The 16,181-nt window shown below is 38.6% G+C and overlaps 1 protein-coding gene across 1 annotated transcript in view; it reads right to left on the reverse strand.

Moving 5' to 3' along the window:
* Positions 1 to 1,043: 1,043 nt before the first annotated feature.
* Positions 1,044 to 16,181, reverse strand: part of HLCS (holocarboxylase synthetase (biotin-(proprionyl-CoA-carboxylase (ATP-hydrolysing)) ligase)) — a 117,843-nt gene continuing 102,705 nt past the window's right edge. Inside the window, exons 7-11 of the mRNA XM_009891321.1 lie at positions 9,948 to 10,008; positions 8,795 to 8,955; positions 5,553 to 5,667; positions 1,696 to 1,909; positions 1,044 to 1,212 (exon numbers count right to left, since the gene is read on the reverse strand). Coding sequence (XP_009889623.1) covers positions 1,044 to 1,212; positions 1,696 to 1,909; positions 5,553 to 5,667; positions 8,795 to 8,955; positions 9,948 to 10,008 — 720 coding nt within the window. The remainder of the gene's footprint in view (positions 1,213 to 1,695; positions 1,910 to 5,552; positions 5,668 to 8,794; positions 8,956 to 9,947; positions 10,009 to 16,181) is intronic.

Raw genomic sequence — 16,181 nt, forward strand, 5'->3', positions numbered from 1 at the left:
AAAGGGGGTGACAACAGAAACAATGGAAGAGAGTCTGGAGACAGGTTAACTATGTGTTTTCTCCTTTTCACTATAGTAGTTTTTTATGGCAGGGATTTTAAGAGTGGGGCATTTTTCTGTTATTGATTCACTTAATTTCATTGCTATTACAACAGAATTACTATTAAGTTGTAAACTACTTAGACTTCCCTCTCCTGACATGGGATCCCACAATAACCTGGATAAGAGGATTGCAGATAGGTGATACCCTACTCCAGTGGCCTATTCTTAGGGGTGCTAGAGCCTCTTGGAAGACTATGATTCAAAGGTGATATGAGACAGTTTACTCAGATCCAATTGACTAAGAAAAGCAGAGTACAAATAATTTGGATAACTGACCACAGTTCTTAAGTGCTGATGGAAAACTCCCCAAAAACTAAAGGCAGCCATGACCGAGTTGCAGACCTGAGATCAAAGCACAGGATGGCAAACTCTTGTATAGGCCCACTTGGAGAACCCAACCAGCAAGGCTCTACTTAGACCTGAATCTAAACACAGTGATAATCCCAGCAATTCAGAAATATATGATGAGCTCTTCCAGCTGTTTCCACCACAGAAACCAGAATTTAGTTTAAAAAAAACACAGTAAAAATGTAAATACTGTACTGCATTGTGCTAAAGCACAATGAAAACACAGAGACACAAAAAGGAAATATTCAGCCACTTCAGTTTCTCAAACACAGTGTGTAATTGAAGAGAAAGTTCTGTTCATTGCAAGGCACCCCTTTGCAATCGGGTTCCTTTTAAAGAATAGATGCTTACAAAGAATGGCAACATAGCTGTGTTTTAAAGTTAATATGAAAAAATAAAGGCCTTCAGCAATGAGAAACTACCTCTTCTTAACTGTTGAAGTTACCCATGTCAAAGAACAAAGATATCAGAAAATCAGAAAAAAAAACCCCAAAACCCAAGCTATTAACTACCCTTCCCACCCTCAAGCAGGTTTAGCTACTTGGTGGCAAATACTAGAGAGCCTCCTTGTGCGCTGTGAGCTCTGAGGACTATTAATGCTTTGGGACTATGAGGTTTCTCAGCATGTCAAAAGAGTTGCCGTCTGGGTGCACAGACTCTACGCCCTTGCCTTCCTCATGAACTTGAAGGAATCCATAATCATCTATCCCGACTATCCATGCAATCGGGCCCTCCTCATTGTGGAGGCGGACTTGCTTACCACTGCAAATGAAAAGAAACAGACAGAAATTAATTGGTGGACACTGCAGAAACAATTAAAAATAGCTCAGCGGACTAATATCTAGCAGAATATTTTATTTCCCATTTCACTGGTTCTTTACAGAGAATGATTTCGGCAGCATTTGCTACCTGCTTTATTTTTTTTCTGTGGAATTAACAGAGTTGGAGTTAATCCAAACAGTTATTTTTTTTTTAGTAAAATATATGAATACAGCAGCTACATCACTAGCTAAACAAATCATTCCCAATTCCCTTTGTTTTGAGATGATACATGTAAAAATACCCAGAAGCATTCTTGAACTCGTGCTAGTCCATTGATTTTACTATGTGCTATTTTTATTCTCCCTTAAAACATTATTTCCTACTTAGGAGTATATTTTAATTAAGTCACTAGTTTTTAAAGGCAATCTAGTAGAAAAAGTAGAAAAATACAAAATATCCATGAGTTCTTTCCAACTTTCTTACCTGTGTATCCAGTACTTGTAGTAACGGGGAAGAACTCCGTTGGGCCCTTTCTCCTGAAAAGTATCTATAAGCCTCTCTAGCACAGTTACAGTTCTTGCAATAAGACAGTCTGCGGTCAAAGCCTTCAGCTTTGTCCCCTCTTCCTTATTAAATTTTGTGATGAGATCATTGATGCATATGGTGGGGTTGCTGTTGTCCACATTAAATCCAAAGCCTGAAGAAGATAAACCAAAAGAAGAGGACACGATCTGTAAATATGAACACTTTATTACCACCAGAAGGTCAGTACTTCATTCAACTACTTGACACAATTATCTCTAAGGATGTTTCCAGTAGCTGTTTTTCTTCACTCTCTTACACCTTTAAATCTTCCTACTTGCGCAATTACAAATCACAGTCCAGATTTCAGTTGTTTCTTGCCCTTAAAATGCCTCCTCAAAATTGGAGAAGCAGAACTAGTGCAGTCCTTTCAACAACACACCATCCTATCGACGTAGCTTTGGAAGATGGTAAGTGGTAACTTGCATGTCACAATAACACCAAAGTGAGAAATTCTTTTACTCCCTGGAAGCTGATAGGTCATTAGCTAATTGAGAGTAAATCATTGATCATACTTTAAGATGGAATTTTATCTTTCCGTCTAAAATTTAATTAAGAGACCTTTCTGCCTACTACAGTTAGCCAATGGCATTTTCTGAAAATTAAGCCTTTTTACTCAGCTGATAAGCTCTGTTTGGCTTGCTCTGAAAAGCCCAGAAGATTTAAGTTTGTCATGTAAGACTCCAGTTTGCCTTATCTGTCTTGCCACAGCATATCCTTTAGAAGCCTCAAGTCTCTCGCTGAGATTTCTCCAGCTAGAATAATGTTGGCAGAACGCCTTTCTTATTTAAATATGGCTCTTGGGGCCTTTTTTTGCAGCCTGCTGAAACAGGCTTCAAGGGATGTAAAGAAATATATTGTATTACCTGTTTATTTTTTTCTCCTAATAATTTAGATTTTTCTTTCCTCAGACATTTGGGATAAAAACCCAGTCTGTCAATCAGGTTTAGACATGTTACACCTCCATCTGCAAGAAGGTCCAGATGCACTTTTTTGTAAATTTGCTATTAATGAGACTATTCATATATGGAAGTAATCCATATGAACTATGAGAAGAAGGATCTCTGCAGTGAAAAGGAGTTTTTGACTTTTAACGAGTCAGAGAATGCATGCAGAGAAAGCCACAGTGACACCAGTACCAACACATACATCCCATGGAAATGAGGAGAAACATGTTACTGGAAAGAGTCAAAGGACAATGAACTGGAAAATATAATGTGCCACGCCAGCAAATCCCAACTCAGCTGGTTACACTCAAATACCATACGATGAAGAGAGAGTGACTGTAGCCATTATACTGTGATTGGTACTGTCAAAGTGCATAACGGGGCCTTGGAGTTCCTCTGCAGGCTCAGGACACTCAGGCGTGTATGTATGGAGACCACTACTTAGCAACCCAAAAGCTGAAATGGACATGAAAGACATACTGAGGTGATGAGCTCAGCTGAGGAAGAGGCATTTGGGGATAAACAGGGTGGCAAAAATGTAGCCAGCTAACTTGAAAAACGTTAGGTGCTCAGGACTCTTGGGGTATCTCTGCATTGCCCATGTGAGAAGAGTGAAAACCAAACATTTAGCACCGACCTCACAGTGTGCTGATGTGGCTAACATGTCTTCAAATGGCAGGCTAGCCCTGCCTTCAGCATCTGCACACTGTTCAGACATGCCTTAGCTGCACACAGAAGCAGACAGAGCTTTTGTCGGTCAAGCACGTTGGCTGTCCCTTGCATTCCACTTGTGTTTGACTGCTTACGTCTGTTCTGAGTCTGGCCCTTACATTAATGAAGTACATTCTCCTGCAGAACTCTTCTTCCAAAAGTCCCACAACAACTAAGTTCTTAAAAAGATTTTTTTAAAAACACGTTTAAAGAGACGAACATGAACTGTGTCATCTGTGAGGCCTCTGGCACGTGGTAGAGGTGAAAAGGCAGGTTTGCCTCTTGCCTTACTCTTCTGAAATACTTCTCAGAGCAGTGAAGCCATGTAGATGGATCTTTGATTTTGATCGTTACCCTCATCTATGGAATACTCTTCATGAGTGCCAAATGAACATTAATGTCTAGGAAAGGAATCTGCATGACTGTAGAAAGGGGAGGTCTGGCTTACCTTTCCTGTTGTGGAAGTTTGATCTCGTTGCTACTGCTAATATCACAAATTAGATGTCGTGAGTCACCCCTACTACTCTCAGTGACATATGTCATCAAAATGATGGAACAGATCCTTGGACTAGTATGTGGCAAGTAAGTTTCAATCTTAGAAGCTTCCAGCCGAAAGAAAGCTGATGAAAATATACATCTTTGTACATACCTCAGACCTTTCACCACCAAGTTAACTCCTATAGACATCAGAGAGGATGCATAAAGAAAGTTTCCATTTGAATTGAATGTTTTGGTGTTCAGGGTAAGCAACACAAGGTCCAAAAGAAATATGTAATGTGCAAAGAGATATTTGATAAGATGAACTATTTTTGGAGCCATTTGTGCTTTTCTTGTGTTAACCAGAACAGGCTCTGGAAAAACATATGGAAGCAGTAAATGGTTGATGGGGCACAGAGAGACTCTTTTAAGTGTTCCATTCTGTACATGTAGATAATTTACAAAATGAGGATATAACAATTGAATAGAAAATTTAATGACTGGGCATGTTTCACGGAAAGAGGTGATGACTACTTCAACTGTTTTGCTTGTTTGCACCTGAAAATTTATAGGACCTCGACAGAAACAATATCATGTCCACACTCTTTGCAAGATACTTTACTCATCTACTGTGCTACATTCAAATATAAAGCAAATACTATCATGTTCTTCTTTAACCTTTTAGACTTGCTAAGGAACTTTCTTTTAATTTTTCAGACATAGCACAGATAATTATTTTTGAAACTGGACCCTGGATCTCTGCTGGCAGGTTTCTGAGCATGTCTGAGAGATCTGTGCTGCTGGCAGTTAGGGAAGACATTTTCCTTAACAAATAACAGGATGATTATCGTACTTGAAATTATAAAAGCATCTCAATATTTACTTGTGCACCTAAATGTCTTCCCCTGTTACAGCACTGGGACTTGCTGGAAAACACACATACGGTCTTTTTGAGACTGGCTGGGCTACCCTTTTGGAACCAGCCTTCCAGGCAGACTGCTCACCTTCCCAATAATCAGATTGTCATTCCTTGCTCCCTGACCCAGCCTTCCCAACTACATTGCAAATTCTAATTTCTGGGAAAACTAAAGAAAGCGATTAATTAATCAAATCATTAATTCACTGCTGCTTTACTAGCAATATTGCAGTTTCTAGGAAGGTATCAACAGAAACAAGTTATCAATAAATTTTTAAAGGATGAGAGGAGAAATTGAAACATTACTATGTGTACGTAGCTCTTCTACTGATTTAAAAAGCACATTACTTAACAATTTGTCATGTTGCAAAAAAAAAAAAAAAGAAAAAAACGGATACATTTTTCAGTATATTCTTTGCAATAGATCAAGGAGGACATTTTCCCTCTCTCACGTAATGCTCTTTCTTTGAACTCCACTACACTAGCCCAGATGCTTGCATTTACGTTTTTCTTGTCAAGCATATGGAATTATTAAGAAAAATGAAAACATTTACTTTTCGTGCTTCCTTTTGATTTAATATTGTGCTTTATTTCCTTATGCTTGCTGTCATTATTTGTTCTTGTCCTCCTCATTTGAACTCATAAAGACATTAATAACAAATTTATTCAGAAAAAAAGTATAGAAAAGCTTGAAAATAGACATTTACCAATAAGTATATGAAATGTTGTTTCAATAAGTGTAGAGTTTACCAGAACTCCACCAAGCTTCATAAGATCACTGTAGTAAATATCGTTCGGCCATTTTACTCGCAGATCAATCTCCTAAAGAAACAAAACGATACACATTTAGAAACACTTTGCTCTCTGATACTGGTAAGATACACGGCTTATTCATCACCCCATATTCTGTATTTTCTGTACCTCTTTGCCACACTGAGTGTGATCCTGTCCACTGCTCTTCATATTGAGAACCTATTTAAGTGCTCCACAATGTTACTGAAAAAGTCACAGTAACATGGTTACATGGTTTACTAAGGAAGTTGGCAGCTGTCAGAGAAAAGTGTCTATTAAAAAAAAAAACCAAACGGCATATAATAAAGGCTTAGAGTGACCAAAAAGGAGACTAAAGATACTAGAGATCTTCAGTCTCAAAATCATGAGGTTTTATAGAATTCCTTTTCTTCATTCACAAGTGCCTGTTAAAGATTTAAAAGATCTATTCAAGAAAGATGCTGTCATGTGGCTGTCACTGTGGCTGTCACTGTCACTGTGGCTCACTGCTGACAAACAATCAGTGTGAGCCCACAATAACAACAACACTGTATTTGAGGATCCTTGCAGAAACCAGACACAGAGACAATGGCATCTTGAATTTCAGAAAGGAAATTCAGCAGACAGGAGAAATTCCAGTTCACAACTATGTAAATGCTTCAGTAATGTCCTAAATATATTCACGCTTTCAGCAGCTACGCTCAAGCAACACCATGGAGCTGGAAACACAAACTGTGCTGTGTGACACCGTTCCAGTGCAATAGAGAAGTTTTTGTTGAAACCACAGAACTGAACTGAACTTTGCACTGGCTACTTAAACACAAAAAGAAAGCAAATGTGCTTCCTGTAGTTTGAAAAACTGCATATGACTGTATCCCCAGAGGCAAATTATGGGAGGTGCTCCAGGACTACAAGAGTCGCATTCCCTCCTATTGTAGATTATGAAATCCCTTTACAGGATGTGTGAAAACTGCACCTGGGTCCATGTCTACTTTCCTGACAGATTTAAAGGCCAGAGAGGAGTCCATTACACATACATTGACAGGAAATACTACCTGATTTTGCTATCAAAGCATTCTAAGAGAGAGTATCACTAATTCATATTCATTATGGAAAACAACTTGACTCTTCACACTGGGAAAGGATTTACAGAAGACTCCTGAGACTTCATTCGAAGTATGAGATAGTTAGATAGTATTATCAGTGTTAACAGATCTTCCAAAGAGCTATTCAGTAGATCTTACTTAAGGAAAACATACACCTGTAAGAGACCAGACACTAGCTCTGCAACTGAAGTGACGGCAAGTATGAAGAAAAACCAAGTCAACTGGGTCTCATGATGTAAACTACACAGCAGAGACTCTACCACAAAATGAAGTTACAAAGTACTGCACAACTATCTGCTACTCAAAGAAACAATGGGCATCACAAACTATGCTGGGAATGGAGCACTTTCTTATCTTCACTTACTAGAGAGAGATGTCTGCTGTTCTCAGAATGGGAAAGCAAAGCACTCTCTTGATATAAGGTCCATTTACATTTGCAGCACTAACATCTGACAGTAAAACTTCCAACTGAGTGGTCAGATTTTCTCCGTGAGGACCCAGAACAAAGGTCTCAGTCGCTGCCAGTTTAGCATAGTCAACATTCGTGACAATTCTAAAAATGATGACTGGCTGATAAACTGAGACACGGGTATTTCAGATTTTTGAATGGAAATCCTTAAATCGACTTTGAGCACAGTGAATGACATTAAAGTGTGTTAAAGTGTTATTAAGATTCTGACATATACCCACAGAGGTATGGAAATTTGGAGGAGAGGATGAAGCCTCATCTATAGATTAGCCCATTGTTCGCAGCTACCGTACTTTGTATGGTACAGATGTCCCTCTGACATAAAGAAAAGCCCTGTGTTATCTAAATCTAAAGGGGAAATTTAAGCACTGAGTTTCTGATAAATCTTTGGATTTCCTTGCTTTAATGTATTTGAGTCCAGAACCTTAACATTGGTCTCACCCGTTGTCTAGGGTGGAGGTACTGTCAAAGAGATCCAGTCGCCTTGTCTTGTTCATAGCAAGCTATATGTTGCACGTGCAGTGTGTACAGTACATGTATTATTGATACATACTATTTTTATATAGGTATTTAGTAATTCAGTCACCTTTTTCCTCTTCCATAGAATAAAATACAAAATGCCACAGTACACCAGGGTAGGCATACAGAAGCAAAACCACCTCTATTCATAAATTAACTCCTTCCCTAGTCAGACTCATATTTTATAAAACTAACTCTTGTCCCTTCTATTTTTAATGGTTAAATTATTCACTCTAGCCAAATATTTTATATTGCAAATTTTAGCCTGAAGCATTTTGTTTTTATAGTCAAGTTATGAAGCACTGAAGTTAGAAGGTTTTAATAGAAAGGCTGACAGACCCTAAACTACAGCAAAGCTACTGGGTGCCACTATAATAAAGTTCATGTGTAAATGTGTATAAGTCATTGATTTTCTGTAATATAGGAAACATATGCTTTAGTTAACTACTTCTGTAAAATACCAAAGTTTTATAGTTAGCAAATATTAGGAAATGGTAACATTAAAAAGAAGATATATGAGGTGATGAAGAAGACTGGTTCTTCATTTTAATATTGATGACAGGACACTTGATTCCCTCTTGAGAGCAATACTCCTAAGTTCTTGCTCTAGAAATCACTTTTCAACCTTAAACAAGGGTTGGAAAAATCCTTTAAAAGGGATAAAGTGGCCACTGAAACAGCACCAACAAAAAAAAGCAGAAAAGGATTTATCGGTTTTATTCATTTTTCCCTCCTCCCTCTTCCCCAACTCCTTCAAAATCAAAACAAATTAACTCAATTGTTAGACAAACAAAATTGACATTTTCTTTACTGCTGAAAACTGAGTCTTAAGTTTCATAAGAATATAAGTGAAATGAGTGCAGTATACTTAATCAGCTCAATAAAAGACAGTATTCATCATCTGTATACTAGATTTCCTAAAATACGTAAATAACCAAGCATGTATGAAGGCTAAGTTTACCACTATATTAGGGCTGAAGAACTATATTACCCATTCAGTCATTCTATGCATAGGAGACACAGTTAAAATCTGAATTCAATGAAAATGGAAACAGGAATTTTGAGACAAATTAGAATGAGATACCTCATATCCTGGTATTGATCTAACTGACTCTACCACTGCCAAGGACACCAGGTGTTGAATAAAAGGAATTCTCTGGCCCAGGTTGGAATGTAGAGGAATGGTGATATGTAAAGTGGATAGTGCACAGCCCACAGGACTGAGCCAAACATTTCCACCACGACCTGGGGAGGGAGACAAAAAAGTTAACTTCAACTCGAGAAAAAATATTTATAAAAAAGATCACTTTGTTAATGTAGACAACTGCAAAACAGTAAGATTCAATAGTATCCATCCAAGAATATAATGTAAGTCCTGTAATGGAGTTTCCAAACCAATTTTGAAAGAACAATGGTTGAAGTGCAAAGCTTTTTCTTTAAAAAAACAGCAGGTTGTTTAATGTGCATGCTGCTACTCAATTTCCCAGAATGTCCTAAATGACTTACTTCCAGGATTTTCCTGGTATCTGGTAACATACACATTTTAAAAAAATCTTGCTTTGTTTAACTGAAGCATTTGTGAAGATGCTCTGTGCGCATCTAGAAATCCATCCACATTGTGAATCAACTTGACACGAGCTAGATCTGTACCGAAAGCCAGATAACCATCTTCATGTAGATCTGTACTCAGAAGAGCTTATTAGGTTGGGCACTGTGTTCTTCTAATAAAACGAACGTGGCTTTTAAATTAGTGCTAGCTCCCTCCTGGGAAAGAGGTAGAACTTGCTCATATTTATCTGCAAAAGATTATGAAAGCCTAAATGACAGTTCAAGCAGGTCTTGCGGACTCAAGAAACCTTTTATTTTAGAGCAAGTCAAGACCCAGTCTTGTTCCGGTTAAGTCAAAAAGGAGTTCTGATTTGGAAGTCTGACTTGTATTACACTGAAGGTAGTGATGGCAGTTTCCATGACTGGAAAGACTTTTTGGCAGAAACTAGAAGACCACTAAATAATTTCTGCAAAAGCCACCAAACATCCTGAAAATGTTTACTTTGGTCTCTATGAACTAAAGTTTTGAGTTTGAATCCACAGTTCAAGTGGGAGAAGAGGACGCGATCATTCTATAGATATTATCAAAAATACTCATAATGTATCCTTAAGGCACCTAAGTGACATTAAAATGTCCTGTTTCATATGTTTAATACACATTTACTAGCACTAGGAGGAAATTTACTCACCTTTCCCTTGTGTTTGTCGAACAGCAATTGCTATTAAACCCATCTCCTCAGGCAACTCGAACTTAACCTGCCAATTAGGAAAAAAAAAACCCATGCTTATCAGCTGGAACACTAAGCTACATTCATGAAAATCTAGGCTTAAATATCAGGTAATATTTTACATTAACATTGCACTACCATTTATCCGTTTTCAGTTAACATTTATTCTTGACCAAAAAGCATTAGAATATTAAAAAAAGATTAACTGAAAAATGATCATGTAAAACATTACTATATCTATTACGCTGGAAAAAGTTATAGCCATAGTTCATTTAAGGTGCCTTCTGATAACATACGTTTTGTATTTCTTCATGTTTTCTTGAAGTGCTTATTTTTTGCGTGTCACTATCTTCAGTAAGTGACAACTAGCAATTCTAGACATTTGTTTCTACTTACAGCAAATTTTTGTTCATACTACAGAATATAAGAGCAGCAGTTTCTGATTATTTAGAAAACCAATATGGTGGCAATAAAGCAGTTTAAAAGATACACTATCCCCTGAGAACTAATTATGATTTAACTACAGTAAATAAATCTACACCTTCTGAGAACTCTAGAGAACACTGGCTTATTTTAGGCTTGTGTTCTGCTTTTAAAATAGTTTCACTTAAAAGAATACTAACTTTCCTCTGGGGATAAGTAGAAAGTGCACTTTAACACCACCAAATGAGTCAACGCTAGACTTAAAAAAAGAAGAAAAAACCCTACTGTGAGAACTTCATACAAGCCACTTGAAAACAGATCTGAACTGTGCTATGATCCTCCTCCATTTCACGTTTTCAGGAAGAGTTATTTAACAGATAAAACAGATATTCAAGATGTTGCCAGCAAGGTAAACCCAGAAAGTGATTTATGGCATACAAAGCTACTTCTAATATGGGCACAAATACCACGCTGTTCATTCATATAAAAGCGATCTTGTCTTGGAGATAAGTGCAGTCCAAATCAGCAAAAAGTACCGTGCAAAATTATTTCCTCTGAATTTCAGATATGTATGAAAGGTGTTTCAAACTCTGCAATCAAGTGAGTCTCTATGGGCAGCAGGGACCAGCCGCAAGCAGAAGTGTCCCCCTCACCAGCCATAGCCACATGTCTTTAGGCTGGCGACAAGCTGAGGAACTATCCATCCTTCCTGCCTTGCAGGTTGAAAAGCGGGGCTTCAGTGACTCTTGGGGCTGTATCGGTAGCAAAAAGCACCTAGGATCTCTACGGTTTCAGAATATCTTTCAAATGGCAGACTTGCTTTCAGAATGATCAAAATGGGAGGTTCTTGGAGGGCCCAAGCAAAGTCCGGACCACAACTGCCTTCGCTAATTAGAAATACTTGAACGCAAATTGACAGAAGCTGTAACGGGCTCCACGATGCTTTCCCACATTACTCTGAATCAGAGAGACGTCAAAAAACAATAGCCAGAAGATCTTTTTGCCAGTCCCCTTCCAGTTCACGTGAAATACAGCTTGATAATTCCTTCCTTTGGAGCCTATTGATTACACATTAAGACCAGGCTCACCTATCTACCACCAAACTTTAACATGGAAAGGTTGCGTCTTCTTATACAGGGACCTAGGCAAAAATCCTCCATAGTTCTTTACACCCATGAGGCTTCAGCCCTGTCTTCTGGAAACAGCATGATTTCAGTTACAACACCAAGAACACCAAGTTCATGGTTTTAGTCATGGAAAATCTAATTTAAATTTGGAAGCACAGTTAGGAAGATATTACAGGCTTTGTTGAAATACACCAATTTCTGTTACTTCTCCATTCGCGTTTATTTTTAAATAGGTTAAAAAAAAAAGTCATGCTGCCATGATGGGAGGAAAATAATCAGAGCAGGGAAAAAAGTTAATTATGAATCCAAAACACAGACTTCTAGAACAAAGAGATATGATTAACAGAATGTATGAATGCAGCTATTAGAGGCTTGGCAGCAGGTAACAACATATTAAATGCAGAGACCAAGTTTGCACTTTTAAGGGCCATGAAGAAATTCTTTAACAGACACAACATGGGGAAGTTGTTAATACACAGACTGATACAGCAAGAGACAGATAGATTTATTTTTACTACTTCCTGAGATTGTGCTGGAATTACCATAAAGCCTATGATAATAAAAAACTCTACACAACCGTCCCCCCCAAACTTCAGAGTTTTGTGAATTTTGTGTGCTTGTTTGTTTTTTTCTGGGAGAAACAACTTACCAGAAAGAGTAACCGTACAAGCACTTTTTAACATATTGACTTCCCTTCTTTTCTTTCAACTTAATGAGTTACAGATTTAACGATTCCATTTTTCTGCAGAGCAACTTAATCACAGTGCTCACCACATTCCCTTCCCCCCCCCCCCAAATTTTTGCCTTCAAGAAATTCTCTGTTCTTTTTTGCGCTCTTTAACTACCTTGCTCTACATATTAAGTGAAAAGACCACACTGAGATACAAGAGTAGGGAAACATGAAACATCTGAAGACAAATTTACCCATCAGGAAGAGTATCAGATGGCATCTATACAATTGTAGAAGATAATACTAGATTTTTATGTAAATTTTTCTTTTCTGCTTTGAACATTTTTGTGGTATTTTCCAAAACGTGAGCAAGGCACTTTTAGTATTCAAGAATATTAAATCAGCTGAAATATTGAGAGAGAGATTCTAGCATATTTTTTTTATACAAATACTCTCCCCCCACCCTGTAGTGCATACTATGAATGCTGTCAAAAGTAATAAACGATACTTAATTGTTTTATAGGAATTTCAAGTCTAAGGAGGACTTTGTCTTCGTGGCTAGTCAACACAATGACTTTTCTTCCTACATGAACGTAAAATGGGAATTGAAACCACAAAAAACTATGTTTGAATAATGTTAACAGCCTGACAACTATAAATTTCACTGATGATGTGGGTTTAAGGTTGAAACTCTCATTAATGCATCCTGCTGCGTTACAGTATTGCAGAGGTATTACAACAGGCAGCATTACATTCCAGATGTTAAAATACCTGGGCACAAGAGGGTAAGTTATGAACAGATTTCTCCCTTCACATCAAGCTCCTTGTCTAAAAATCTCACGCTTAAATAGCTTGTTTATAGAGTATTATAAAAGCAACATTAAAACCAACTTTCGATTTTTAGTCAAATGGAAAGGAACACGCCTTCTGGCCAGTTTCTTGTACTATTTTGAACAAAAAGGTGCCCTGAACACTTGCTTTACTACTTTACATCCACTGTTTCTGTCCATTACGCCCAGTTTGAAAACGAGCAGTTTGCCTACTACTACTTTTCCTAAGCTCTCCTCCATTGCCCTCCCATCTCCCCATAGTCCTCAACTGCGTAATGCTGTGTCTGATTCCAAGCTCTGTGTGATAAATGGCCTGCTGGACGGTGTGCTGGCCAAGCAGAATAGGTAACTCCTGAGTCCACGATACAGACTCCTTGGTGGCAACACCAATCTGGGTCTCCCTCTCCTACTTGGAAGCCTGTTTTCATGAGAACATGAATACCTGAAGGAGCTCAAAGATATGGAGGTCTTCTGTAAAACTGACTGACTGAGAGCTGGTGGGCCATGAACAGAGGAGAAGCCACCAAGAATGACGTCACGGTGGGAGTTTGTTATAGACCACCTAAGCAGAAGGAGGAAGCGGAACAAGTCTCTGAGCAACTTGAGGACATTTGCAGATCCTGATTCCTATGGGAGACTCCCATCTCCTGATATCTGCTAAAAGCCAAAAAAGTGTGATGCAAGAATCCAGCTGACTTGTGGGGGATGCTAGGGACAAGCTCTTAACACAAATTATCAGATGATCAACTGGAGTGATAGACCCATACTGCTACCAACAAGGGAGAGCTGACTGGGGAGGCGGCAATCTGCAGCAGCTTTGGCCGTAGCAAACATGAGTCAATGCTGTTCAGGATCCTGAGAGGAATGAGGAAGGCAAGTAACAGAGTACAACCCCTGGATTTCACGAGAGCAGGATTCTGTTTATTCAGGGACCCAATAAATGGGATCTTATGTGAGGCAGCTCTGAAGGGCAAGGGAGCTCAACAGACCTGGTCTTCAAAGACAACTTCCCACAGACAGAATAACGGTTTGTCACAATACTGTGGAAAATAAGTATATGAACAAGGAGATCAGTTTCGCTAAAAAGGGAATTCATGACTGTAAAAAGAATGTTCTAAAGAGATGGAAGCACGGAGAAATGCTACAAAGGAGAAATGGCAAAACATTGTCAAGCAAGCAAACCTTGTTAGGAAAGGTGAAGCTCAACTGTACTAAAGATTGGCAAGAGACATGAGCACTGGAACATCTACTGCTACCTGATCAGAATAAACAAGGAAAATGTGGGCTTCTCGCTAATTGAGACAGAAGTACAGTGGACACACAGAAAGTTGAGTTACTCAATGCATTCTTTGCCCCAGTCTTCACCAACAAGGTCTGCCAGGCCTTTACACATACAGACAGGGTTCAAGAAGAGGAAATACCAACAGGAGAAAAGGATTGATCTCATAAATCTCTTGAGAAATCTAGACTCATACAAGTCCATGAGAGCAGATGAGATGCATTTGAGAGTAATGAGAGAGCTGGCTGATGGCACATCAAGGCTGTTTTCTGCCATCATGGCCATGGGGATCAGGGGAAGTTCCAAATGAATGGAGAAGGGCAAATGTTGCAACCATCTTCAAGCTGGCTTTCACAGCACCCTTGTATCCAAGTTTGGCCATTGTGGTCCAGATGGATGCACTACCAGATAAGCAAAAAGTGTCTGGATTCTGGGATTGAAAAGTAATGGTTCGTACTCCACGTGCAGGTTGGATACAACTGCAGTTCCTCAGGGGTTTATCCTGAGACCTATACTATTTAATAACTTAATATATTTACCAATGAACCATAGGAGGAAATGACATGCACATTAACCAAGATGGCAAATAACATCGAACTATGAGGATAACTAAGCATTGGAATAGGATGCCCAGAGAGGCTGTGGAGTATTTCTGTCCTTGGAGGTTTTCAAGATTTGACCGGAAACAGCCCTGAGCAAGCTGGTCTGAATTCATTGTTGATCCTGCTTAAAAGAAGGAGGTTGGACTATAGACACCTTCAGGGACCCCTTCCAATCTGAATGATTCTTTGACTCCAGGAAATGTACAGAAACTTGTTATCTCTGGTGTTTCTGGCTGTCCTTTAAGTTTGGTTGAAATCAGTCAGAAACTAGCCATTAGCTACTAATTACCAAATTAGCAATTTAGCCCAAAGGCTGTTCACTGGAATCCCCAATCCAAAGTAGGATCCTATATTAAAGTCATTTTCACACTCTCTTACTAGCCTAAATATTTAATTTTCTCCATCTTCCACTTCCCATGCTATGTTTTATATATGACCAGAGGCAATATGCAGGCTCCCAAAAGATTGACTCCTACAGCTGAGACAGGTAGAAGAACATGTAAACTGTTAATCCTACTGAGGCTTATTTAAATGACAGGAATCTTACCACTCTATACTGTTATAACTTTGCCTGTATCCAGCAGGCAAAATACGTGCCAGAATACACTATTACATGAATGCACTCTTCTGTTCTATTGCAAAAATTCACAGCTTCTTTCACTTTATAGTGGGTTTCCCTATAGCAATGTTAGTACAGAAAGGACCATTTAGTGTCAAATTCTCTTTGAACTCCTTAGATACATTAAAGTCCTACATCAGTGAGAAAAAGTGTTAAGGGATTACAATGTCCCAGACTTGTGGAAAACTAAAAAAGTACTGGAACCTTGGACTGCTAGTTTCTTGTACCTTACTTCAATAAATACCACAAAAAGACGATTGTCCTATACCAGTCATGATATTTTCAGCAAGGAATAATGTATTGATACTATGAACGACAGGTTAGCAATGTATATATACTTCGGCTAGTTAGATAGTCTTTGATAGAAGTGCACTAACAACATAGTTTCAACAAAACTGCAATACATAGGAAGACTAAGTAGGGGAAAGTCACGTGAGTTATTTTTCAGCTGGATCAATGCTCTAATCTGCCTCACCATAAATGAACTCTGCTGTTGGCAAAAGGGAAGCAGCAGTAAAAGAGGCCAGTAGACAGAAGGGAAGACCAAACCACCTCTTTCTTACCACCCATGTACTTATGCTTGATTTAAATTACGGTATTATGGCCTCAGAATAGCGCATGCTTTGCTTGTGGAATTGCTTTGAG

This window comes from Charadrius vociferus, unplaced genomic scaffold, assembly GCF_000708025.1.
Source record: "Charadrius vociferus isolate BGI_N301 unplaced genomic scaffold, ASM70802v2 scaffold298, whole genome shotgun sequence".
In the NCBI taxonomy this organism is placed as follows: domain Eukaryota; kingdom Metazoa; phylum Chordata; class Aves; order Charadriiformes; family Charadriidae; genus Charadrius; species Charadrius vociferus.